A 26,417-nucleotide genomic window follows, 5' to 3' on the forward strand; every position below is an offset into this window, starting at 1 on the left:
TTTGATTAAGTAACAGGCATTTTATTGGGTGGCATCAGAGCAAATCCCATTGCCACCACACAGTGTAGAACCAGTAGAACTGAGAATACTCCAGCCCATGTCCCCCCAGCCACCTGCCCTGGCCCCTCATGGGAAATGACATAGATCCTGGAAAGACGCAGAACCTACACCTGGCCCAGGTGGCACCAGCACCCGCCAGTGGCACTTGGGGAATGGCCACACCAGCTCTGGGGGCGGGGGAGCCCCATGCAGCCATCCTGGAGGACCACCCAACACTTTCACAGTCCCCTAAAAACCATCCTTGAAAGTCATGCTTTATAAATCCCTGACCACTCAGAATCCAACCAGGAGTCATTTGTGGGAGGAATCGTGGCCACCGATTGGCTGCATCAAAAAAAGAATGGGTCAATGACGGATTGGTCCACACAGAGCCACTCCCACGCAGAGGAAGAGGATTCTACAGGCAGCATCCTGGGCCCAGGCTGGCAAACCCAAGTCCAGGCCTCTGGGGGCTGGGAGAAGAGAGGGGCAGTGTCTGACTCAGCCTGTGTCTCCATGTCACAGTGGTGGCTGAGCTCCTGTAGGGAAATCCCAGACTCTGAGATTGGTTCTAGGAGTGGAGGTCTCTAGAGGTAGGGCCTGAGGATCTGAGACCCATACAAAATTTTCCAGAATCACAGCCCAAACCGGCAGAACTGCCCCATCCCACGCCTTGGCAGGTGGCCTCCAGTGGGCCCCCAGCCCCACCATGTGGCACGAACCAGGAATCACATGAGCCTCGGTGGAACACAGGCACCTGGAGAAAGGCATGCCAGCATCTAAGGCGAGTGGCTGGGTACAGGGGCCTCCTGGCCCAGGTGGGTCTGGGCAAAGACACAGTGAGGAAGGTAGGCAGCCCAGACCAGAGAGGGCAAGGCCAGCTGATGCTCTCTGTGCCCCACAGTCAGCCTGGGTTACACTTCACCCTGGACACCTGGAGGACCCAGGATCAAGGCCAGGAGCCTCTGTGAGTGGTGAGGTTTGCCAAGGGGCCCAGAGCTGCCTCCTTTTTCCCAAAGGATCCTGAGAGCTGCTCCATCTCCTTTCCCCAGTTCCCTGAGCCACTGGGCCCAGGGGAGGGAAGAAGGAGAACCTGCCATGCGCCAGGGTCATATCTCCCACATGGCCGATGGGATAAGGGGGAGTGGCCCTGTTCCTCCCCAACACAGTCTCAAACCAGAGCCTGAGGCGTGGGAGAGGCCAGAATACAGTAGTAGGAAGGGGGTCAAGCCCAGGCTCTAGAAAGGCAGCTGTCCATGAAGAAGGAAGGGGTGGAGGGGCTGGAGAGGGGCCTGTGCAGCGAGGTCGGTCGCCTGGACAGACAGGTGGACAGTGGAGGTCCAAGCGGCTCACCGCATGTACGCATAGCCCCAGTCCCCCAGGGGTTTATGCGTCTCCTTGATGACCTGGGGCGACGTCCAGCGCAGGATGTAGTGCGGGCCCCCTGGCTTGTCATTGGTTCCTGTGGAAAAGACATTCTGTTTTCCTCTGAAAAAACACAACAGCCTGGGCAGAAGGGGAGAAGTGATGGAATCAACGGGCCAGCAGCGTGGGCGGCCAGCAGCGGGCCTGCTGCCAAGCTTGGGGCATGCGGAGTCAGGGATGGATGGGAGACCCTGCCTCCAGTCTCCAGTCTGCTGGGGAGCCTCCGCTGCTCTCTCCACGTCACGCCCTGCCTCCCAGACAACCTTGCTCCCAGTCTTGCATCCTTGTTGGAATGCAAGGATGTCTAGGAGGCAGGGTGCGACATGGAGAGAGCACTGGACTGAGAGGTAGAGACCTCGCATGGTCCTGGGGTGCCATAGCAAGTACATATCTGGGATTCATCCCTGGTTCCTAGCCAGAGCTCCAGAAGCTCTTGGGATTTCCTGAGTGACGGGGGTGAAAGGATCGTCTTCTGTTATTCTTAACAAGCCCCTTTAATCACGCATGAGTTTATGCTAATGAGGGCTCTTGCAGGATGGGGCTGGTTGGCAAAGGAACCAACCCTGTGATTAGAGGCTTGGACGCTTCAGACCCGGGGAGAGCAGAGGGGTTGGAGGTTGAGTTGACCCCCAATGGCCAATGACTGAATCAACTGTATCTGTGTAATGAAGCCTCCATGAAAACCCAAAAGGACAGTGTCAGGAGAGCTTCCGGATTGGTGAACACAGCCACATGCCAAGGGGGTGGCATAGCCCAAACTCCAGGGGGACGGAGGCTCCGTGCTGGGGACCCTTCCAGTCTTTGCCCTGTGTGTCTGCACATCTGGCTGTTTAGCTGTGCGTTTTCTTTCTTTTTTTTTTTTTTTGCGATAGAGTCTCACTCTATCACCAGGTTAGAGTGCAATGGCGCAATCTCAGCTCACCGCAACCTCCACCTCGCGGGTTCAAGTGATTCTCCTGCCTCAGCCTCCCGAGTATCTGGGATTACAGGCACCCGCCACCGCCCAGCTAACTTTTTTATTTTTCATAGAGATGGGGTTTCACCATGTTGGCCAGGATGGTCTCGATCTCTTCACTTCCCAAAGTGCTGGGATTACAGGTGTGAGAGCCACTGCACCCAGCCTCATCTGTATCCTTTAAAATACCCTCTGAATACATAGGTAATAGTAAGTATGCCTCCCCTGGGTTCTGTGAGCCAGAGTTCAGTATCAAAACTGAAGAGGGCATCACGGGAACTTCTGATTTATAGTCAAGTCAGACAAGTTCAGGCCTTGAGCAAGTCACTGCCCTGTGCCTCAGTTTCCTCCTCTGTAAAATGGGAAGAATGGGTCCCTTTGTTCACAAGTGTGCTGAAAGGAGCCTGAGCTAGCACATTTGCTTGGCCCACAATATGTGCTCAGTAAATGGTGTCCTTCCTGTTACTCCAGCACCATCTCAAACCAGAGCCTGAGGCGTGTGAGAGGCCAGAATACAGTGGTAGGAAGGGTGTCAAGCCCGGGCTCTAGAAAGGCAGCTGTCCATGAAGGAGGGGTAGAGGGGCTGGAGAAGGCCCTGTGCAGTGAGGTTGGCAACCTGCATGGACAGACAGGTGGACGGTGGAGGCCCGAGTGGGGCTCACTGCATGTACGTGTAGCCCCAGTCCCCCAGTCTTCCTATTTTACAGAGGAGGAAACTGAGGCACGGGGGCAGTGACTTGCTCAGATGCAGCATCTAGGGTCTTGCACCAGGAACTCGGCTCCCCTATGGGAAAGGGGACCCACTCACCAGAGGCTCGGGCCCCCCCAAAGGGCTGCTGGCCCACGACCGAGCCGGTGGACTTGTCGTTGATGTAGAAGTTGCCGGCAGCATTCCTGAGCACCTTTGTGGCCTCCTGCACGACATCCCTACAAAGCAGGGCAGTGGTGAGAGAGCAACCAGCTCATCTCCCTCCAGCCCCCGCTCCAGCCCACACTGGCTTTCCAGGTTCAGCACGAGGCCGAGTCAGGGAAGAGGGATGCTGGCCAGCTGTTGGCTGTGGACCTTCGGTCAGGTGAACCTGTCTCTGAGCCCAGCTTCTCCCCTGGGGAGGGGCTTAGCATGCCTCATCGTGGGGTCACTGCAGAGTTCAAGGGAGTGGTCTGTCTTGGTCCAAGACAGACCCTCAGGAGCAGGGGAAATCCCAGCCCCCAAGCTCCCACCCTGCCTGTCTCTCCAAGCCCCTCTCTACTCTCTCATAGAGGCAGATGTGGGGGCAACCAGTGCCACGGAGGAAGGGAGAGGAGAAGCCTCAAGTTTAGCCTCACGGGACCCAGGTTCGAATCCTGCCTCTGCAGCCCCTGGCCTGCCCTGCTCTGCAGCAGGGGACAATCACCTCGCTCAGCGGGGTCCCATCAGATCTCACAGAGCTGGTCAAAAGCACCAATTCCCAGCCCTGCCCATAGTGGTTCAGATTCACGGGTGCCCAGTGGCGCCCTGGCACCAGTACTGGCAACAAAGAGCCTGCTGCTGCTGTGGGCCCACGTGGGGAGCCCTGGCTGCCTGCCTGGGCTGAGGGGAGTGGACAAAGAGGAGGTGGGGGCGGCATTATTACTGGGAGCCACGTCCAGGAGGTGGGGATGGGGCAAGAGCCGGCAGGGACAGGACACCCAGAGCACAGCACCAGGGCTGCGGCCTGGCCACTCACTTATCCTTGGAGAACACTGCCCCTGTGAGGCCGTAGCTGGTGGTGCTGTCAACCAGCTGCAGCGTCTCCTTGTACTTATCATCCGGGTAGACGTACACAGTCAGTACAGGCCCGAAGATCTCCTAGGAGAGAGGTCCCCGTGTCAGGCCCTCCACGGGGCCAGGGCCATGAGCCCTCCCAGTGCCCCTGCTCTGACTCTCCTCTTCCCAGTCCCTGGGCCTCAGTCCATACTTCAGTATCTGCAAAAAGGGTCAGGTGCTGCCTCCTCCTGGGTTCCCTCCAGGACAGCAAGGTGCCCAGCTCCCTGCCCTGTCCACCCCACCGCAAGCTGGCAAAAGATGCAAACATGTTCTGCCTCTCCCTGCCAAACCCACACCCGGAGGACAAAGGGTCCAGGTCCCAGAGGCTTCCGGCAGCAGCTGACACGAGAACTGCCCAGAGATACCATTCTCTCCAGGAGGGTTTGTGGTTCCCTCTGCCACCAACGGGCTGGGGAAGATCTTCTTCTCGGGCAGACTGCAGCCCTGCACTGTCAACTTGGGCAAGTGCCTTGACCTCAGTTTCTCATTTGTAAAATGGGAACAGTAACGCCCACCTCATCTCAGCCAAGTGCTCAGCCAGGCTGGCCCACAGTAAGAGTCTGTCAAGGTGAGCCATTATGATTGCTGTGGTGACCGTGGTTGCTGTGGGCAGCGGAAGCGCTCGGACCTCAGCCAGGGTCAAGGACACAGCCCTAGATCTAGAGTCAGGCAGCCTGAGCTGAACACCTGACTCCGCTCTCTCCTGGTAGGAGGCATTCATTCCCTTTGAGGGCCTCCCTTTAGAGCCTCATCTGCAAAATGGGAGCATGTCTCCAGGAAAACATGCCATGCCAGTGGCCTGTGTGTGTGCTATGCTCTGGTGGGACTGTCCCCCTCTGGGCCCAGGCTGCCCGCCCTGGTCACCTCCTTCATGATGGGCTCCTGAGGGTCCTTGCTCTCCACGATGCAGGGTTCCACAAAGTAGCCCACGGAGTCATCACACTCGCCCCCGGCCAGGATGGTGAGGCTGGGCGAGGAGCGCGCATGCTCCAGCCACTTCTTGATACGGCCAAAGGACTGGGGTGGGCAGGGAGGAGGGAGGTCAAAGGTGCTGGGAGGGCAGCCCAGAGGCAGCCCCCGCAACATACTCACCCCAAAACACCTGTACCTGAAGGGCCCAACTCCTGAAACAGGGACTGGGGGAGGGGACACCAAGGGCAAAAGCCAGGGTCTGGCTGAGTCACAGCGAAGACAAGGACAGACATGCACACTGTGTGTCTGTGTGTGTGTGTGTGTATGTGCACGCACGCACGTGTATGTGTGCTAGTACTATAGGTGCACTTGCATATAAACATAGACACATGCCAATCAGTGCATATATAGGCATGTGCATGGTCACATGTCTTTGTTTAAGCATGAAGGGATCTCTATGCCTTCCACGTGTACATGTGTGTGGGTGGACTTCTTTACACAGGCATGTGTGTGATGTGCAAATGGAGATGTATGTGTTTATATGGAAAGGTCTAGAGGTGTGGCCACACAGAGCTCTATGTGAACACGTTCATGAATACACGTGGACATGCGCACATGTGTCCTTGGGCTTCCACCTGTGCACACGCAAAGGCCCTGAGGAGCTCGCTGAGCCTGCTTCCAGGGTGGGCACAAGACGAGCTCTTCTCTGGCTATGGCTAATCCTGCCCTTTCTGAAGCTGGGTGTGCATGTGTGGCTGCTGAGCTGCCTTGATCAAAGCAGTGGGGCTGGGTCATCCCCGGGGTCAGGGTCCCCCATATCTCTTCCTCCCTCTCCCACCCAGTCCGGGGCTTGCCCCCTGCCGGGAACGCCCACCCCATACCTTGGCATCAATCACTGCAGAGAAGAAGGTCCCAAAATCCTCTGCAGGCTAGAGGCAAGGGAGGCGCCAGAAGAGATGAGTCGCTGCAGGCCGAGACAAAGGGAGGCCCCTCCCCGCACACCCCAGCCATGGCTGCAGAAGAGCCTCCCGGGGACCCAATCCCATCAGCCCCCCGCTGGGCCACGGCGGGGGGTGACAGCACCACTCACGTCGCCCACTTTGATCCGGCCGTGCTCCTCCAGCAGCCGCCTTTTGATCTGCGGCCACAGCGAGTGTGGCACGTAGAGGCGCGAGCAGGCGGAGCACTTCTGGCCGCCGTACTCAAAGGCTGAGCGCAGGGTCCCGCTCACCACGCTGTCCACCTCCGCCGAGCGGTGCACGAAGTGGAAGTTCTTTCCGCCGCACTCTACAGGGGCCAGGGGTGGGGAAATGACCAGGGGAGCCCAGGGGCCCAAAGCACCACCTGCGCCATCCATGGCCCAGGACCAGCCCTAGCATGGAGCAGACCAGAGAGGGAGAAGGCTCAGAGTGAGCGCCAGCTGACACCCCAGAGACCCGAGGCCAGGCCGTTCTCCCACTCCGCAGATGAGGAAACTGAGACCAGGGAGGGGTGAAGGACATCAGAGGTGATCAGGTCCAACTGCCCCATTACACGGATGGAAAAACCGAAACTATCCAATGTAAAGGCAGAGGACGGATGAGAACCAAGGCCCCCAAGAGCCAGTCCATTCCCAGAAGTGGGCACAGCTTTTTGTGGGGTTCTCCCGAGCCCTCGCCCATGAAGGAGAGGGGAGCCCACCCCATTTCGGCTGCCAGGGCTGGGCCCCTCCTCCCCACCCATGGTGAAAACCACTCCCCCATTTCCCCAGTGGGAGGGAGCTTCAGGCAGGTCACTTCACCCTCCTGGCCTCAGTTTCCTTTCCCCGTGGGAAGCAGCAGCTAACAGCAGCTGGAAGCACTTAGCAGCTGCCCAACTGTGGACAGAGTACCCTGCGCTTTGTCCAACTGAAGCCTCACAACAACCTCCCGTTACTATCCCCAATTTAAAGCCAAGAAAACTGAGGCAGAGAGACAAAGTCACCTGCTCCAGGTTGGGAAGTGGTAACACAGCTGACCCTGAGGAGCGCTCGCCTTCCCTGACACCCCTATCCGAGCTCCCACCAGTCCAGACACAGGATCCAGACTTCCCGGTGGACCTCACTTCACCCCACAGGGAAAAATGCTGAAGCACACGTCCCAGCTCTGCTGGTCACGTCCCATAGCCCTCCCTGCCTCTAGGTCTCAGCACAGTCCCAAAATGTGGTCCAGAAAACACTTGGTCCATTGGGGTCTTTGCAGAAATGGGCTTCTGTGTCCCAGTGAGTGTGGGAAACACTTCATGGCAGAGATTGATGTGCAACGCATATTAGAGCATTAAAGGCTCTGAGAAGTCCTGCAGGGGAGGAATCCATTTTGCTTTAACACTACACATGCCAAATGTCCTTGACCATGAAACTGTTTCTCTGTGGGAAAATTTTAATATGGCAACAAGGTCCAGCCCTGCCTACCTCTCAGCCCGTCTTCTACCAGCCTCCTCCCTCCCTACTCACAGGCCTCGCTCTGTTTCTTCCAATCCAAGTTCATTCCCACTTCTGGTCTCTGCACCTGCACTCTCCTCAGCTTAGAGCTGCACTGCCCAACACAGCAGCCACCAGCCACGAGTGGCTACTAAGATTTAACTTAATTAAAATGAAAGAAAACTAGACCTGCAGTTCCTCAGTCACGCAGGCCACCCTTCAAGGGCTCAACGGCCACGTGTGGCTGGTGGCTGCGTATTGGAAAGTGAAGGTACTGGACACTTCTCTTACCACAGAAAGTTCTACTGGGGAGTGCCGGTGGCTGAAATGGTTCATCTATCTGACTCCTGGCTGTGTCCCCTCTACCTCCCTCCTCTTTTGTGATAGCCAGGGGAGGGGTCCCTCGGGTCACAGGGGAGGCGGGGTGAGGGGGGCTTACCTCCAGCCAGGCGTGGGAAGGTGCGGAACCGGTCCAGGTTCTGGGCCACCTGCTTCCACAGGTGTTTGAAGGTGCTGGAACCACAGGAGAAAGGATGGGGATCAGGGAGCCAGGTCAGAGGAAGGGGGCTGAAAAACCCAGGGAGGAGCTCGGGGGTGGGGGGGCAGCAGCCTAGCAGGAGGTGGGAGCCAAGTGTGGGTGACAGCTGAGAACAGACTGCATTCCAAGACTACTATAGGGAGGGGCAAAGGGGGTCTGGGCAGCAAGATGGTGCAGAGGAGGTGCACACTCTGCAGCCAGGAGGACACTCAGGGCTGTGTGATCCTGGCTTCCCTACGTAACCTCTCTGAGCCTCTAATTCTGCACCTCGTCTGGGAAGCAGAGAGAACAATCCCGACCCAGCAGGGTTGTTTTGGGATGAGTTCAAGTGTGAGGCTAGTGCTTAAGACATGCTGGGCACACTGCAGGAGACTGCTCTGCAGGGAACAGACCCTGCTCTGGTCTGCGAAGGATTCCCCCCCACCAGCCCAGCGCCCAGGCCTGAGAGACCAAACGCAGAGAGAGGGCTGGGAGAGGGAGCGCGGGCCCCGCCCCAAGCTGCCACCCGGGAGGGCCTCGCCTTCTCCCCAGGCTCCAAGTGTGACCAACCTCAGCACCACAAAACAATAAAAATGCTAATCACCCAGGAGCCAGCGACACAGCAGCTAATACTAATTTATGGCCTTCCTACCTTTAAGCTGCTCATCAGAGCATGGAGAATGGGGAGCCCAGGGCCCCCCCCAACCCCCGAGGCTGGCAGAGTAGGCCTTTTGGAAAACGGCCAGTCTCAGCAATTCTAACACTGCCACCACCCCACCCTCCCTCCCCGCCAGCAAAGCTTCAGGGAAGGGGGTGGCAGAGCCTGGGGCCTGGGAGAGGGGGTAAGAAGGATCCCGAGCTGCAGACCTGGGCCGCTGGCTGCCTCCAGGCATCTCCACCCAGATAACACCTGGGCATCTCACAAAGTGACCAACATGGTATTCATCTTCCCCCAAGCCTGCTCGCCCTCCCAGGTGCCCACCTTGGACATTCTCACTGACTACCCCCCTCATCCCCACCCCAACTCCAGGGCAAGCAACCGCCAGTGTGCCTCCCTGCATCCTTCTCACCTGAACCTGCCCCTTCTCCACATCCCCCATCTCTCCCCTGGTTCAAGCCCCCACCTCCCCTCCCTAGAGATTGACAGCTCCTGGCCAGTCTCCTGCTTCAGGTCACAGAGATCATCGAAGATGAGGGTGCAAACACAGGGGCCCCGAGGGGCCAGCAGGGAAAGGAAGCAGGGCGGATCCGGCCTGCAGGCAGCCAGAGCACACCCACCCACCTCCAGCCAGCAGTACCACCAGCAAAACGCAAGATCAGAGCATCCAAGTCCAGGCGACCAAGACAGGCCAACATTTGGATTTACCTATGAAACTGTCCCAATTATACGAAGTTGGGCCATCACTATCAGGGGTCAAAGAAAATACAGCCTCTTGCCAGATCCAATTTGGGGGCCATCATTTCCAATCTCTGCCTGACACAGAACTCTGACTCAGCCACTCTCCCTGCTTGAAACCTTCCACGGCTCCCACACCTTCAGGAGAAAGGCCAGACGCCTTTGCAGACTCCTGAGGATCTTATGGTCACTGGACTAACTCCCTACTGCCACCTCCAGCCTGAGAGCCGGGATCTTGTCTCTGGTGTGTGCTCACCCCTGAGCCTTCTTGTGAGCTGCAAAAATACCTGCTCAGCCAGTCAGTGCATGAACGGTGGAGATCAGGTAGCCGCCTGCCTCCCCACCTCAACTCCAACCATGCCCCGCCCTCACCCTCTGGCCCTGTGGCCCCCCGACTCCATGCTCCAGCCACACAGGATCCTGCCACACCCCAGAGCACATGTTTTTGCCTTGATGATGTTGTAGGTACCATTCCCTCTCCCAGCATATATGCTTCTGCCCCTTCCCCTCTGCCTGGCCAACTCCTCTGTTAGATGCCACCTCTTCCAAGAAGCCTTCCTGGCTCCTCCAATTCATTCTATGCTCCCCTGTACCCTTTCCAGTAGCAGAGGTAGCACTGAAATCAACATCACCCACAGCTACAGGGTGCAGTTCCAGCCTTCCAAGCTCTTTCCTGTTCATTAACATGTTTAATCCTTGCAATGACTCTGCAAATTAAGGATAATCACTCCCTGTACAGGTGAAGAAATGGAAGCTCAGAGAGATGAAGGGACTCACTGCCACACAGCAAGTGGGGGAGTAGGGTCAGTGCATGACCCCTGGGTTCACAGGCCCACCCTCAGGCAGATAGGTGACCAGGGTTGCCCTTGAACCTCCCCTAGCCACCCCAGCCCACACTATCCCCAGGGACTTACGGCACACTGCCTGTGAAGTTGATGCCACAGAGGTGCTCTGAGCTGGTGACAGTGTCCCCAAATAGAGGCCCATCAGCTGGCACAAACTGGATGATGTTGGGGGGCAGGCCAGCCTCCCGGAGGACGCGGTAGACAGCATAGCTGGCCAGCATGGCGGTGTCACTGGGCTTCCACAGGACCACATTGCCCTGCCCGGGAGGTGTTTTGGTAATGCATTAAAATGGCGCCACTAGCCCTCAACCCCCACCCCACCCTACAACATGGTCGGCCCTCACCTGGAACCACCAGACCATGTGCCAACCAGGACATCCACTACCCGTCCTCCAAAGCATCTGGCCCTGCCTCCAAAAGTACCTGCCAGGGAGGCCACGGCATGGCCCCATCTGCCCCACGCTCTGGCCAAGGCTCCCTTTCCCCAGAAGCCTGCACCAATGGGTGCTGCCATCACCTGAGCAGGTCTCTTCTTAGTGCTGGAGTCACTGCGTGCTCACTGGGTACAGCGGGGCAAGTGGCTCTCTCAGCACGTGTCCTGGGTCAGAACATGTGGGTGCCTGGCCACGTCCCATGTTTGTCTGTGCCCCTGCCTATCCCTAGTACTCACCCCGGCATCAGCATCCAGCATCCCCGTCTGGGGCTCAGGGTTCCTGACGGCTATGTGGGCCCTCTCCCGCCCAGGCTGTCTGGGAGCTGAGCTGCATCTCCCCCCAGGCCTGGAACCTCATCTGGTAACAGCCACCCTCACTCTGATAATGGCAGAGGAGTGCCTTGAACACCACCAACCCTGAGAGAGACTAAATCCAAATCCTCCTCTGCTCCATCATTTATTTACGAGTCACTTGGTCTTGCCAAGTAAGTCACGGCTGTGTGTCTCAGTTTTGTCATCTGGCAAAGAGGCGGAGTCACAGCTCCCTCTCGGAGCCAGTGAGAGGAGGAAACGGATCAGCTCCATCCATGCTTGACAGCAGCAGGCACGTGGTGAGCACTGAAGGTGAGCGGTAACTATCATCATCAACAGAGCGGCCAACCCTCCGCCAGCTCCGGCCCAGCCCTGCCTGCTGCTGGATGGGTATCCTTTGAAACTTCCAGTCCAGTCATGGAGGCTTTCCTATCATTTCCACTTTGCAGATGAGGAAACTGTGCCTCAGAGAAGTTCAGGGATTGCCAGGGTTTCCCAGGCACAGAGTGATGACGCCAGGATTCAAACTGGGTCTCTGGTCCCAAAGCCGACCCACAGCCCCAAGCTGCCTCCACCTTCTGTGCCTCTCCCCATGACTAGGCTGAGACCCGAAGGGCTTCAGGTGGCCTGTCTCTGTCTGTCAGGACCAGGACAATCAGCTGCCGCTGTCCCACCGGTGCCCACATCTCACCATCAGGGCTGGTGCCCCTGCCAGGTTGCCGCCGATCGCAGTGAAGTTAAAGGGTGAGATGGCTGCCACAAAGCCCTGGGGAAGGAGGCATTGGTGAGGCCAAGCCCGTGGCATTGGGCTGCCCTGCCTGCCCACCCATCGCCTCCTGCAGGTACCTCCAGCCCCCGGTAGACTATGCTGTTGGTGCTCGGGGGCACGCTGAGGGGCTGCTCCCCCTCTAGCTCCACTGCAAACTTGGCATTGAACCGGAAGAAGTCGATGAGTTCTGCTGCAGCGTCGATCTCCGCCTGGATCACGGTCTTACCCTGCAAGGCAGGGGGCCAGGGGTCAGGAACAGCCAACAGCCTCCCGTCCATCCTCTTTCCACATCTGACCCTGTGCCCAGAGCAAGCACTGAGCGGGCCCCAGCAGGGACCAGGAAACTTTTGCAAGGCTGACCAGATCCCGTCCCAGGGGCTGAGGGGGAAAGGATTCTCAAACCCCCGAGCCAGCACCTCCTGCAGCCGGTGCTCAGGGCTGGATGGGGATCAGCAGAATGTACTGGTCCTCTGCAGCAGGCCAGGTATTTCCCATGCACTGTCTTCGCTTCATCGCAACTCTGAACGGTGGTGCATGGGAAAGGATCTATGATTAAGCCTCAGACCAAATTCAGGATCAGAACCTTCCAGGCAGAAAGGCAGATTAGCATAAGCAGGAGTCTGGCTGCTGACCAGGACAGAGACTCAGAGTGTGAGAGGCAGACAGCTCCTTCCCCAGGAACGATGTTCAGCCTTGCTGGTTAGTTTGGGTCAAAAACCAAGAGGCGGGTGACTGTGATTCCCTTAAACCACCCATTCTTACTGACAGCAAATGTGAGCTACAGGGAAAAGAACCATGGACAGCCAAGAACACGGCTTTTCCAGATTGAGGCAGCCCCCCACTTGGCACCCAAGGTCACTGGCAGGTGCATGACCTATTAGAGACACGCAGCCCAGGAAGCTGAGCTAAGATATGTACCGTGGTTCCTGGAAGTTTTTGAGTCTTAGCCCAAATACAGAGAGAGCCTAAACTGGTCCTACAGTGTCTGTGAGTGTCTTCCCACCCATGTGCGGCTCACCCGGAACACGCAGAGCCGGACACCCACTTCAGAGGGCTGCTGAGCCGACCTAAGGAGGCATTCAGCAGGATGAGGGGCTGTCATACCAGCTCTGTGCAGCAGAGGGCGTGCTCACCATGGGGACTGGGGAGCGGGTAGTGGCAAATGCCTGATCCAAAAAGCAGCCTAGGTTCTGGCTCCTGCAATTGACCCTTGAGGAACCCAGGTTAGCTGGCAGCATAGGGCTCAGGTCCTGGAGGTGGTAAAATAACTCTATCTCCCTCAGCTCCTGTCCCCCATGCACTCTGCCTGCTAGAGCGACTCCTCACTTCACTTGCATTTAGCAGGGTGAGGAGCTGTCATACCAGCTCTGTGCAGAGAAAACCATTTAACAGGGACTTGCTATGACTCCTGAAAGGGATCATGCAAAGCCCAGGAAACGACTGAGAATGTTGGCTGGGCGCGGTGGCTCACGCCTGCAAGGCAGGTGGATCACGAGGTCAGGAGTTCAAGACCAGCCTGGCCAACATAGTGAAACCCTGTCTCTACTGAAAATAGAAAAAGTAGTCAGGCGTGGTGGTGGGTGCCTGTAATCCCAGCTACTCGGGAGGCTGAGGCAGGAGAATCGATTGAATCTGGGAGGCAGAATTTGCAGTGAGCCAAGATCACGCCACTGCACTCCAGCCTGGGTGACAAAGTGAAACTCTGTCTTAAAAGAAAAAAAAAGACTGAGAATGTCAAGACATGATTACTATGTCCAAGAAGCTAGTAAAGGGGCAGTACCTAGGACCTGAATACACCCCAGTGCAATCTGAGCTGTAACTGATGCAGAAACAACATGCTTTGGGGAAACAGGAAGGACTAGTCCTTTCGGCTGGAGGAGGCTCAGTGGGGGCGCATCTGGGCTAGACCAGGAGAGAAGAGTTCACCGAGCACGGAAGACACAGCAAGCATTCCAGGCAGGAGGACACAGTGGGCAGAGGCAGCGAGGAGCCTGCCGTGGCCAGGGAGTCCTGCTAAGTCCAAAATGGCTACACCACGGGCGGGACAGCTTGGCAGGGACAGGCAGAGCAGCTGGCGAGCTGGACAGACGTGGGCAGAAGGGCCCTGGGTATGGGGCTAAGGTCTTGGGACTTGCCTCTCAGTGGTGGAGAGGTCTGGGTGGGTTGTAAGCCGGGAGTAACATCCTGGAGGTGTTGAAAAGATCACTCTGAGGGCCGCAGGGGGTTGACCAAGCTGGGCGCCAGGGAGACAGTGCAGGCCCCCTAACGGTCCAGGCAAAGCACGGCAAAGGCCTAGGAGCGAGGGCCAAGGGATGGAGGAAAGGGGACATTTCTGAGGCAGGCCACGCGGGCTCTGCACAATCTGTCTTGCCTAATGATTGGTGATCATCCATCCCAGTTCCTAAGCCTCATCCCTTGAGGACATCTCTGGGTCCCCGACAGGGCTTGGTACCCAGAAGTGCTTCAGCTGATGTCAGCTGTCATGGATGGAGTATGACTGACTCCCACCCCACCCCGCCCCACCGGGCCTCACCTGTCCCACCATGGTCTTGGCCAGGATCTCGGCTCTGCGCGGCCCACTCAGCAGGTCAGCCGCCTTCAGGAAGATCTGGGCCCGGTCTGCGATAGGCTTCAGGTCCCACTCTTTCCGGGCGGCCAAGGCAGCCTCGATGGCTTTGTTGAGCAGGCCCTAAAGGGAGAGGGAGAGGTTGGGGATGCCACCTGCAGCAGGAAGGGCCCTGAGGAGTGAGCGAGGGAGGAGAGACCTGGAAGGCCACTCTCTTCCACCTGGGGACAATGCCTGTCTCCCTGGGTCCTCAGCCCCCTGCCACCACAGCTGCCAACACGGTGTCCCGTGATGGCAAGATCTTGGCACTCTAAGATCTTGGCACTGAGCCCCACAGCTGTTACACTGGCTCCACTTTCTCTTGTGGTCTTACCTTATTCTTGGGACCTGATGCCCCTGAACCCACCATCCAGAAACTTGAGGTCAACGGGAGCCCGAGACACGGCTCTGCTGCTGGCCTCCCAGACCCCAGTGCCCTCATCGCCACACAGTGCCAGCTCCCAGACCTCCAGCCCCCCCAGCACCCCCAGCCCCTCCTGCTGGCCCTTTCCAGTGCCAATTCTCTGTCTGGCTTTCCATCGATGGTGTCTCCAATTGCCCTGACTCAGCCTTCCAGAATCCACTCCTCCCCAATCCAAGGTCTGCCCCACCACAATGGGCATGTCAGGGAATGTCTCAGCCCTGGCAGAGGCAGGGTGCACTTGGCTCAAGTTAACCTTTGCATGCCTAGCCCAGTCAAAGTCATCACCCAGGGACTCCCTCAGGGCCAGCCACCCCCTGCCCCCCTACCCACCATGGCCAAAGAAGGACACAGCGACAGATGCCCAGCCCCTATCAGCAGCTGGCAGGGCAGGGCAGGGTAGGGGTAGCAACCCCAACCACCGGGTCATCAGGGGCTCACTCACCTTGTCTGCATAACAGAACTTGGCCACCTTGTGTCCATGGTTAAAAGGCTGAAAGGAGAGAATAGTGAGGTCCCTGCCCAGGAGGGAGGTGCCAGGATAAAGACGGAGGGGGCCGGGCTCGGAGCTGGTTTTCCAGGAAAGTCCTGGACATACCTGCTCTCCCCAACTGCTCCCATGAGGCCCTCCCAGTACCTGGCCCACAGGTTGCTCCCTGTTCAGGGTGCTGGTGTACCCGCTGTACCATGAGTAAGACATGGCTCCTTCTCCAGAAGGCTCACGGTCCAGGATAAAGGCATAGACCATAGGGTCTTTCAAGGAAAGCACAGACCTTTGTGGTCAGAGGCATGAGTTCAAATCCTGGATCTGCCACCTACTAGCTGTGGGGCCCCATGTCAACTCACTTCCTTCCCCAAGTCTCCTCATCTAGGAAATGGGGACGGCCCTCCCTGTGTCTTAGCACAGACAGGAGAACCAAAGGGGCTCATGAGTGAAAATGTTTTGGTCCAGCATGAGGCTACAACCATGGGCAACTTCACCATGTGAGACCCAAAGGAATGCGCCGGTGTTGTGAAATGCCCGCGACTTCTGCCCCGCCCCGAAGCCATTACTGACAGACCAATTGCTTCCTGAGCCCCAGATTTACTCATTTAAATGGGAAGATCCTCAGCAAACTTTTACAAACAGAACCTGGTATTGGTCCAAACGGTACCATTTTGTAAGCTCCACACTATTTTGTAGACCTTGGTGGAAGTGAAACATTTCACAGGAACTCAGGCCATGAGAAACAGCCTGCCTAGCCACCCTACCACAAGGCAGACAAATGCCCACCTAAAGAAACATCCTGGCCGGGCGTGGTGGCTCACGCCTGTAATCCCAACACCTTGGGAGGCCAAGGCGGGTGTATCACCTGAAGACTGAGGCCAGGAGATCGAGACCATCCTGGACAACATGGTGAAAACCTGTCTCTACTAAAAATAAAAAATTAGCCAGGTGTGGTGGCACACGCCTGTAGTCCCAGCTAATCGGGAGGCTGAGGCAGGAGAATCACTTGAACCCAGGAGGTGAAGGTTGTGGTGAGCCAAGATAGCATCACTGCACTCCAGCCTGGGAGACACCAGTGAAAATCTGTCTCAAATAAAAAAAAAAAGGCAACATCCCTATTATATCTTGCTAGGAAAAGGTCCAAGGAATACCACAATGACATCCCACTGGAGAAGGAGCCAAACCACCTGATCATAAGAACATCTTATCAATATCCTGACAGCCAGCAAGCCACACTACCCACACCAGACCCCTCCCGCCCACACCTATAAGTACCCCAGCCTATAAGCAGTGGAGGGCTCTGGTATGAAGCTGGCCCCCCACATCCTCAGGTTTCTGCAATATACCTGTGTTGCTGTTTCAGCCGCCCTCTCTGTGTGTCCTTCTTGAACCCTCGCCTTCCCTTCGAAACCTAACGCCTGGCAGTGGTGAAGCTAGCATGACCAATGAAGCAGGGAGAAATTTCACTTCTTTCCTTCCCAAGGCTGGTAACACAGTTTCCATCCTAACGGCTAACACTTTTGCTACCTATCCGTCTTCCAGTGGGTTATCGGAGCTTTCCTGTCTAACACAGTAGCCACAAGCCACATTTCACGTGCTGACAACCACACGTGGCTGGTGGCCTCTGGAATGGACAATTCAGATCTGGAATGTTTCCATCATCACTGGAGGAAATTCCACTGGCTAGCGCTGCTCTAGACTTGGGTAGAAAGTGGCCGTTCCCCTTCATGTCAAACCTTGGCACAGTCACCCTGTATTCTGCTCATAGCTGAGATTGGCCTGTGATGCTCAGAGGCCGAGAAGGTGGCTGGAACCCGGGCCCCAGTGGACTGCAGATAACTCCTCATCAGTGCTATGTCCCGGCAAACGTAGATCCTGCCCTCATGAGGCCAATTCCTCTACATGTCTGGTGCCACAGTGATCAGCACATGGCCAGAACCTCCAGCCAGGTCGGCAAGGCAGTGTGGGAAAGGAAAATCAGTAGTATCCACCCAGGGGCTTGTCAGAATGCCAGAGGAAAAATCCCAGCTGCCATGCAGCCTTGGAGGCCTGGGGGGCTGCAGGTGAGGGCAGGCTCTAGGCAGTTACACAGACCACCAGTGAGCGGGGTGGTGGCAGCTGCTGTCAGTTGGCACCTGCACACACACCCAGTGCAGACAGAGTGACCTGGCCGGCGTCTGTAGACCCCAGGCCATGCTTAGACAGCTCCAGGAAGTCCTGTCCCAGCAACAAGAGTTCCAGGACACCTCTGTGCTCAACTCCTGCCCCAGGCTGCCCTGGGAACCTTCAGAGTCAGGGGGCTGGGTTCCCTGCCTCAGTCACCCCTCCCTCTGCACACGCCTGCCCAGGGTTCCAGCCGGACAGAGCCCAAATGTACTCGCCCTGTTTGCAAAAGGGCCAACCTTTTACTCTCCCCCAAATCACAGACCTATGAGTTTCCGGCCCATGTAAAATGTACACCAGTTTCTAAACAGATAAACTCCAAGCATGGGGCTTCTGAGGCCAATGTCATCTGAGGAGCTCGGGGCCTGGACCCAGCTTTTTGCCATTAGCTCCCAAACCCCCTTGGCAAGAAATCTATGAGGAATAATGGAAGATGCTGTGCGAACCCCTCATGGTCTTCCTTGCCCAGGCACAGGACTCCACTATGGGCTGGGTGCAGTGTGGGTGCCATTCTTTGCTTTGGGAAGTTTTACTGGTCCACAGAATTCAAAATCTAGGGTGGGGAGGGGTACTCTAACGGCCATGAAGTCAGAACTCATACATTCTAAGCTTATGAGCCGTCAGAGAAAGAGGTCACATATTCAGAGGAGGGGCTGAGCCCTGCCCACCCGCTGGACATACCGACACCTGGTACTGCACATCCGACGTCCACACCTCCTCATCCCCCACCACGCATGGGATGGCTTCCGTCCGGCCCTTCAGGTCCTTCAAGGCCTGGGGAGAGGGATAAGAGCGGGTATGGTCACCGCCTTCCTCTCTTCCTCCCGTCTAAAACCCTAATGCAGAGTCCACAGGCAGAGATGCCCAGGCAGACCACCAGAGAGTGTGTGCTCCGCTCAGAGGGCAGCAGGACTCCGCTCCAGCCATTGTCACCCTGCAGGAAAGTGAAGTCTACCCATTACACAGAGATTTTAAAAAACTGCATCTGAAACTTATGTGAAATCTCATGATCTTTAAAATCCTGGCAATTAGGCTGTGCAGGGTGGCTCATGCCTGTAATATCAGCACTTTGGGAGACTGAGTCAGGTGGATCACCTGAGGTCGGGAGTTCGAGACCAGCCTGGCCAATATGGCGAAATCCCGTCTCTACCAAAAAAGGACAAAAATTAGTCAGGCATGGTGGCGGGCGCCTGTAATTCCAGCTGCACAGGAGGTGACGGCAGAAGAACAGCTTGAACCTGGGAGGCAGAGGTTGTAGTGAGCTGAGATGACACCACTGCATTCCAGCCTGGGTGACAAGAGCAAGGCTCTGTCTCAAAAAAAAAAAATTCTGGCAATTAACTGGAAAACATCTTTAAGTAGAAAACATGATGTCTGACCTGGTCTGAGAAGCCCCAAAGTAGCTCCAGGCTGCCACCCTGCTCCTCCCAGCTGTCTCCACACTCCAGATCCACAGCCCTCCCAGGCTTCCCCCCAAGGCTAGGAGCAAGGGTAGAAGCGGGTGCTGGCTGCAGGCGTGGAGAGCTATCTCAAGGCTGCTGGGGGCAGCCTCCACTCCACGCCCTGCACCTCTCAGGTGCCCCCCGCCCTCCCGTTACCTTTTGTAGTGCATCTCGCTCAGGGCTGCCCTTCGTGAAGGCTAAGATGGGCTCATTGGCCACCTTCAGGGAGGAGGTGTGCTTCCACTGCAGCCTGGGACACAAGGGCAGGGGACAGAGACAGAGAGGTCAGCAGCAGCTCCACCACCAGACCCCAGCCCCTCTGCCTCCAACAGTGGGTCCCAGGTGGGCACCCAGAGCCTGGAATCCAATGTAACTAGAAAGTTGGGGTCAAAAACCCACCTTGGGCTGCGCACGATGGCTCACGCCTATAATCCCAGCACTTTGGGAGACCGAAGCTGGCAAATCACTTGAGGTCAGGAGTTCGAGACCAGCCTGGCCAACAGGGTGAAATCTCCTCTCTATTAAAAATATTTAAAACATAGGCCAGGTGTGGTGGCTCACGCCTGTAATCCCAGCACTTTGGGAGGCCAAGGTGGGTGGATCACCTGAGGTCAGGAGTTCAAGATCAGCCTGACTAACATGGAGAAACCCCATCTCTAAAAAAAAAAATATATATATATATATATATTTAAAACATTAGCCAGGTATGGTGGTATGTGTCTGTAGTCCCAGCTACTCAGAAGGCTGAGGCAGAAGAATCGCTTGAACCCAGGAGGCAGAGGTTGCAGTGAACCAAGATTGTGCCACTGCACTCCAGCCAGGGTGACAGAGCGAAAAACTCCGTCTCAAAACAATACGACAAAAACCCACCTTGGGGTCCACAACCCAAGGTTTAAGTCCCAGTCTTGCGATTTGTGTCCTTGGGCCTGTGACTTGCCTCTTCTGAGCATGTTTCTACATCTATCAAGTAAGAATAATCACACCGAACTCACGTGATTGTTTGACGTTTAAACGCACAGATGCAAAACCATGTTTAAGTATTATGCACATGCAGAGCGTTACTCTCCCTTTCTTCCTCTACCAGAAAGCCTTTATCCCAAACAGACCCAAGTTCCTTCTCTCTCTAAGCTGAAAAGACAGCACATTCCAGAGCACAGTCTCCTCAGAATGCAAACCAGCTGAGATCCCCTCGGCACAAAGGGCTGAGAGCTCCGGGTGGGCAGGAATGTCCAAAATGTGGACCATAAACTTGGAGGGCTGCCCTGAGCTCAGCTCACAGCGCCAGGAGGGCTGGCCCTGGGGGTGAGGTGCCTGATTCCAGCACACTGAGCCTCCAGAACTCCTTGCTCAAATCCTCTAACCTCATTGACTAGTGACCACCACCCACTACCACATCGGAAGGTCACAAGTTGGGAGGTCAGGTGGCTCAAAGCCAGGACACTGGGGTCAGTAATTCCAGAGCTGGAGCCTCAGCTCTGCCACCTCCCAGCTGTGCGACTTCCTCTTCAGGCCCGTTTCCCCCTCTATAAATGAGAATAATATGATGACGAAGTCACCTAATGCCCACAGGGCACTTGAAATTGACAAACTTCCCATCTACCGTGGCATAGGATGGGTCTCACGAGCCACGTCTCTAGAGAAATAAGATCATGTAGGTTCTAAAAGGAAAATGACTAGTTCAAGATCAAGAGTAGGAGAAACTTGCGCTTGAGTCCAGAAGGCTCAGACAGCATCTCTCTCTGGTGTCAATGGCCCCAGACAACCAGGAACAGCTGGAGGTACACAGGTGGGGTTCACTGGTCAGCGCAGTGAGGGAAAACACACAGCATGAGGAACCACAGGACATCTCGGTAGGATGCTGTTAGGAAACGTACGATAGGATGTGAGCTTTGGCAGGGTGACTTGGGGAGGGTTTAAGGAAGCCAGGGTTAGCTCTGGATTGGCTGCTGTCCGAAAGTGGGGGTGAGGCTGACTGGGAAAAAAGTCACATTGAGCAAGATGTCTGATGTTTGCAGGACGCACAGAGACATTGTTTTTGTCCAGGCTTAGACAAAAATCATGAAGAAGAGGCTGGGCATGGTGGCTCACGCCTCTAATCCCAGAACTTTGGGTAGTCAAGGCAGTCAGATCACTTGAGGTCAGGAGTTCCAGACCAGCTGGGCCAATATGGTGAAACCCTGTCTCTACTAAAAATACAAACATTAGCTGGGTGTGGTGGCACGCTCCTATACTCCCAGCTACTTAGGAGGCTGAGACAGGAGAATTGCTTGAACCCAGAAGGAGGAGGTTACAGTGAGCTGAGAACATGCCACTGCACTCCAGCCTGGATGACAGAGTGAGACTCCGTCTCAAGGAAAAAAAATCAGGAAGAGGGCTTGTTGTGTCTCATCTGATCACGGTCTCAGAGGAGCGTGGCCTGAGGCTGCCGTTCTGAGGTTGCTTTATGCCCTATGGGAGGCAGAGTGGCCTGACTGTGAGTGTCAAGGGCCAGAAGGAGTCTGGGGCTGAAAGACGAAGCCCAGGAGGACTGGAGGATATAAAACCGAAGTGGTGTGAGCAGGTCCTTTGTTGATTCAACAAGGTTGACTGAGGACCTGCCAGGTCTCTGGTGCCGTCTCAGACCGTGGAGATGAAGCAGTGACAGAAAGAGCGAGGCCTCTGGCTGCAGGCCGGTGACCTTCAGTGAGGGCCCTGCTCAGGAAATAAGCAAGGTAACCGCAGATGGTGAGCATGGCAATGAGGAAAGAAGAGGGAGCAGGGGGCTGCTGCAGCCAGGGTGGCCAAGGAAGGCCTCTCTCAGGAGGTGACCCTGACACAGATCCAAAGGAGGCTTGAGAGGAGCTGGGAAGAGCATCCCAGCTAGAATGAGGCAGAAGGAGGGGATGAGGGGCCTGCATGGTTGAGGCAGAGGGAGAGGCAGGGGCAAGGGCTGGGCCATAAAGATCCTGGCAGGAAAAGTGAGCACATGGGCCCTTCTCTCCCCTCCCCACCGACCTCCACCCTGCATCCCCCACCCCCACTCCACCTCCCACTAGCTGTGTGACCTCGTGCGAGTCACTTGTTTTGAAGCCAGTTTCCCTCTGTAAAATGCTGACACCCCCTCATGGGGTTACTATGGAGATCTGATAACGATAAATAAATTAAAATCTTCACTGCCCTCTTCCACCTACTGTCACGGCGAGAATGGAGAGGCAGCCACAAGTCTCCACAGTCGTTCAGGAAGGGGCAAGGCAGTGTCAATCCCTGGGACCATCTGGAAGCTTCTGATAGGGACCCCAGCTGAGCTCCTGACCATGCATTCCAGCCACACTTCGGGGCCTCAGCAGCACCACACTCACCAAAGATGGTGAGCCAGATATCACCATCACCTCTTTCAGCCAAGAAGCTCGACTCTAAATAACTAATGAGTCTGTTCCAGCCCAGCTTGGCAGTCCAGCACCTGGTGGACAGAAAAAGCACAGGCCTCAGAAGCAGACAAATCTGAAAACAAAGCTCACACCTGCCCCATGACCTCATTACATTCTCAGAAGGAGTCTCTGTTTCCTCACCTGGAAAATGGGGATAGTACTATTGAAAAGAGAAAAATAGCTCAGAGCAGTGTGAGCGATGTGAAGTATGCAAAACGTTTCAGGGCCAGGGAGACATGAATACTGGACTTGAGTCATGCCCTTTGCATGCATGCCCGGTGGCAATTATTTCAAGGCATTTTGTTTCTGACTAGTTGCCTCATCCATTATCTTCATGATCCTGGAAAGTGTCACATGAAACAATGTATGGTCATTCAGTAGCTTATGTGTTTTTTTTGAATCAGAGTCTCGCTCTGTTGCCCAGGCTGGAGTGCAGCGGCGCAATCTCAGCTCACGGAAACCTCCATCTCCCGGGTTCAAGTGATTCTCTTGCCTCAGCCTCCGGAGTAGCTGGGATTACAGGCGCCCACCACCACACTGAGCTCATTTTTTGTATTTTTAGTAGAGATGGGTTCGAACTCCAGACCTCAAGTGATCCACCTGCCTCAGCCTCCCAAAGTGCTGGGATTATAGGCATAAGCCACTGTGCCCAGCCAGTGGCTTAATTTAATATAAATTTTTGGTAAAAGACTTAGAAACTGCCTCTTTTCCCCCACACCTTAAAAGCCCAGTCGCTGCAGCTAATCAGAGTGTATATTCAGGGTAACTTGCATCCATGCTCCCTGGTGGCCATCCTCAAGTTCTGAGCTCGAATAAACTCTACAATTAATCCTACTTTCTGAATCTCACTATTTAAGGTTGACATGGCGCACCTTGCAGGGTCATCAGGAGGATTAAATCTGTTGGCCCTTCCTCACCCCTCCTGCTCTTGCTTTCCGAAGAAAATTGTAAAGGTCTCAGAATGCTATTTCACTAGATCAGGCTTTCAAAGACAAATGGGGTCCCAGATGCCCCCAAGAATCACAGAATCACAGCCTCAGGGGCTGGCCCAGGTGCTCAGCAACTACTAGAGGAATACACAGCATCATAGTCCATCCCCAGATTAAAATGTAGTAGGCCGGGTGTGGTAGCTCACACCTGTAATCCCAGCATTTTCGGGGGGCAAAGTGGGCAGATTGCTTGAGGTCAGGAGTTTGAGACCAGCCTGGCCAACATGGTGAAACCCTGTCTCTACTAAAAATACAAAAAAAATTAGCTGGACTTGGTGGCATGCATCTGTATTCCCAGCTACTCGGGAGGCTGAGGCAAGAGAATCGCCTGAACCTGGGAGGTGGAGGTTGCAGTGAGTCCAGAACACACCACTGCACTCCAGACTGGGCAACAGAGCAAGACTCTGTCTCAAAAAAAAAAAAAAAAAAAATGTAGTAGTATCCAGTTCTCCTTTCTCCATCCCTCCCAGTAAACATCAGAGACAGAGATCCTGCAGGCCTCCCTCCTGCTTCCACGGGGCAGATGCCCAGATGCCCACTGTGACCTCAGGATCACATGCCCCCATGGCTTTCTCTGTGCCTGGAGGTCTCCAAGCACTGGCCCAGCTGTCCGTCCATCAGTCTGAGTGTGGCATGGAGAACAGACAATAGTTCAAAGTTCAGCCAGAGTCAAGTGCAGCTAAAAATAGCCTAGGGACTCCCATCAATGTTTCCTTTTTTCTTTCTTTCTATTTTTTTTCTTTGTTCATGGACCATTTTGGACTAATAGGAGTCGCTTCCACTGGCTGCTCAGGTGAAGGCAGAGATGAATCATTCACAGGACTTGGGGCTTCTATGAGGATCTATGAGGACCTTCTTGGCAGGATGGCACTCCTCATCCATTCATGCATTCATGCATTCAGTACACATTTATCCCACATGGCAAGGATGCAGAGAGAAATCAGATCAGGTCAATAACAGCTCACTCATTCATTTAGCACACGTGTTCCAAGCACCCAGCGAGTGCCTGGCTCTGGGAGGCAGATATGAATCCAACCCAACCTTTCTCATAGCAGCTTTCAGTCTTCCCACTTAGGGAACGTGGCACAGGGCAGAGTCTAAATCCGACTCAGGTTTCCCTGACAATCTGCAGTGCCCTTTCTGCTTGTGGCCTGGGCCCGAGACCTCAAGTTGGCCCCCCTCACCCTCTACAAGTGGGATCTGATCTATAAAGGCCATACACCATTTCACCTCCTGCACTAGGAGCTGTGGGCCAGTCAATGCAGCTTCAGAAATCTACAGAGGGAAAAACTGAAAAGACACAGAGGGCCCAGCCTCCACCCTGTCCAAGACACCTGGTCCAAGGTCCTAGTCACTTTCACCTGGACTCACGCCATACCAGTCCCGCTTCAACCTCCAAGTCATTCAAGTCCACACGGCAACCAAAGTTAGCATGCTGAAAATCTGATCATCGGAGAGATGGCACAGTGGGGAGCTCAGTGAGACACTACTCAGTGGTTTCTCATTCTGTCTAAAATAAAGACATCAGAATCCTTACCAGGTCTCCAAATGCATTCTCCATCACACTGCCCCATTTGCCACAATCCAGCCATCCCAGTCTTTTCCGGGGTCCCCTGCTTGAGATGCCCTCCACTGGTCCAACCTCACACAGCCAGCATGGGGCTCCTATCGGATCCTCTCGTATCTCTAGACTTCTCTGGAAGCACTAGTGACAACCCTATTACAGATTTCCGACTGACCATCTGTGCACCCGCTGGGCAGGCTCTACACACCAGTCCATATCCATTCCATTCACCACCGGGCACCCCAAGCCTAACGCACTGACCAGCCGCAGGAAGCACCTGAGGCACACGATCCATGCGTGAGTGGTGTCAGAGCTGATGCTGGACCCCCAGGACTGGACTCCAAAGCCAGTGCCCTTCTGCTAACACCTGGGCTGGACACAGACCCCTTGATTCCCCAGTGGCTAGGATGAGGGGTGGCCAAGGCCAAGGAGAGGAGATAGAGAAAGGAAATTCTCTTTGCTTCATTCAGCCTCCTGGCTTTTCCAGCTGTTATCTGGGGCCTGATAAGGCTAATTCTCCCTATCACTGAGATAAAGGCAGCACCAGGTGAGCAGAGAACGTGCAGGGCAAGGGTGGGGCCAAGATGGAAAGAAAGGCCTCGCTGGGCGCTAGGAACGGTGGCACATGCCTGTAATCCCAGCACTTTGGGAGGCCGGGAGGAGTGGATCACTTGAGGTCAGGAATTTGAGACCAGCCTGGCCAACATGGTGAAACACAGTCTCTACTAAAAATCTAAGAAATAGCTGGGTGTGGTGGTGCATAGCTGTAATCCCAGATACTTGGAAGGCTGAGGCAGAAGAATTGCTTGAACCCAGGAAGCAGAGGTTGGAGTGAGCCAAGATCGTGCCACTGCACTGCAGCCTGGGCAACTGAGTGAGAGTCCGTCTCAGAAAACCAGAAGAGCCCGAGGCCCGGGATGAGCTGCTTCAGTCACTGCCCAGCAAACATCGGGAACATTTGTTAAGCACTTGCCACCACGTGCAAGCAGTAACCTAAGTGGGACAGGACCATCTCACGGAATCTACCACACAAACTATGAGGGAGGCACGACAGGTTGAGTGTCCCTGATTCAAAAACCCAAATCTGAAATCCTCCAAAATCTGAAATGTTTTGAGTATCAACGTGACTCTCAAAGGAAATGCTCACTGGAGCATTTTGGACTTTAGAACTTGGGAGTAGGGATGCTCACCTGGTTCAGCAAATTTTCCAAAATCCAAAGAAGTCCAATAATCAAAACACTTCCAGCCAGGCACAGTGACTCACACCTGTAATCCCAACACTTTGGGAGGCCGAAGAGGGCAGATCACTTGAGGTCAGGAGTTCGAGACCAGCCTGGCCAACATGGTGAAACCCCATCTCTATTAAAAATACAAAAATGAGGTGGACGTGGTGGCATGTGCCTGCAGTCCCAGCTACTTGGGAGACTGAGGTGGGAGGACGGCTTGAGCCCAGGAGGTGAAGGTTGCATTGAGCTGAGATCTCGCCACTGCACTCCAACCTGGACAATGGAGC

The 26,417-nt window shown here is 55.4% G+C and overlaps 1 protein-coding gene across 2 annotated transcripts in view; it reads right to left on the reverse strand.

Annotated features, from left to right (window-relative positions):
• The window catches only part of ALDH4A1 (aldehyde dehydrogenase 4 family member A1), a 31,946-nt gene continuing 5,529 nt past the window's right edge, over positions 1 to 26,417 (reverse strand). Inside the window, exons 1-15 of one of the 2 annotated variants that reach the window (XM_012440086.2) lie at positions 20,646 to 20,696; positions 19,101 to 19,194; positions 18,184 to 18,276; positions 15,298 to 15,345; positions 14,360 to 14,515; positions 11,904 to 12,053; positions 11,749 to 11,823; positions 10,382 to 10,569; positions 7,994 to 8,067; positions 6,208 to 6,404; positions 5,999 to 6,046; positions 5,070 to 5,222; positions 4,126 to 4,247; positions 3,228 to 3,346; positions 1 to 1,501 (exon numbers count right to left, since the gene is read on the reverse strand). In XM_012440086.2, the coding sequence (XP_012295509.2) occupies positions 1,389 to 1,501; positions 3,228 to 3,346; positions 4,126 to 4,247; positions 5,070 to 5,222; positions 5,999 to 6,046; positions 6,208 to 6,404; positions 7,994 to 8,067; positions 10,382 to 10,569; positions 11,749 to 11,823; positions 11,904 to 12,053; positions 14,360 to 14,515; positions 15,298 to 15,345; positions 18,184 to 18,276; positions 19,101 to 19,194; positions 20,646 to 20,677 (1,662 nt within the window). In that variant the 5' untranslated portion in view covers positions 20,678 to 20,696 and the 3' untranslated portion in view covers positions 1 to 1,388. Of the gene's footprint in view, positions 1,502 to 3,227; positions 3,347 to 4,125; positions 4,248 to 5,069; positions 5,223 to 5,998; positions 6,047 to 6,207; positions 6,405 to 7,993; positions 8,068 to 10,381; positions 10,570 to 11,748; positions 11,824 to 11,903; positions 12,054 to 14,359; positions 14,516 to 15,297; positions 15,346 to 18,183; positions 18,277 to 19,100; positions 19,195 to 20,645; positions 20,697 to 26,417 lie in introns of those variants that run through there. The other variant, XM_012440085.2, reaches the window with a different exon arrangement.

Source organism: Aotus nancymaae, unplaced genomic scaffold (assembly GCF_030222135.1).
Source record: "Aotus nancymaae isolate 86718 unplaced genomic scaffold, 86718_ANA_hifiasm-v0.15.2.pri h1tg000053l, whole genome shotgun sequence".
NCBI lineage: Eukaryota > Metazoa > Chordata > Mammalia > Primates > Aotidae > Aotus > Aotus nancymaae.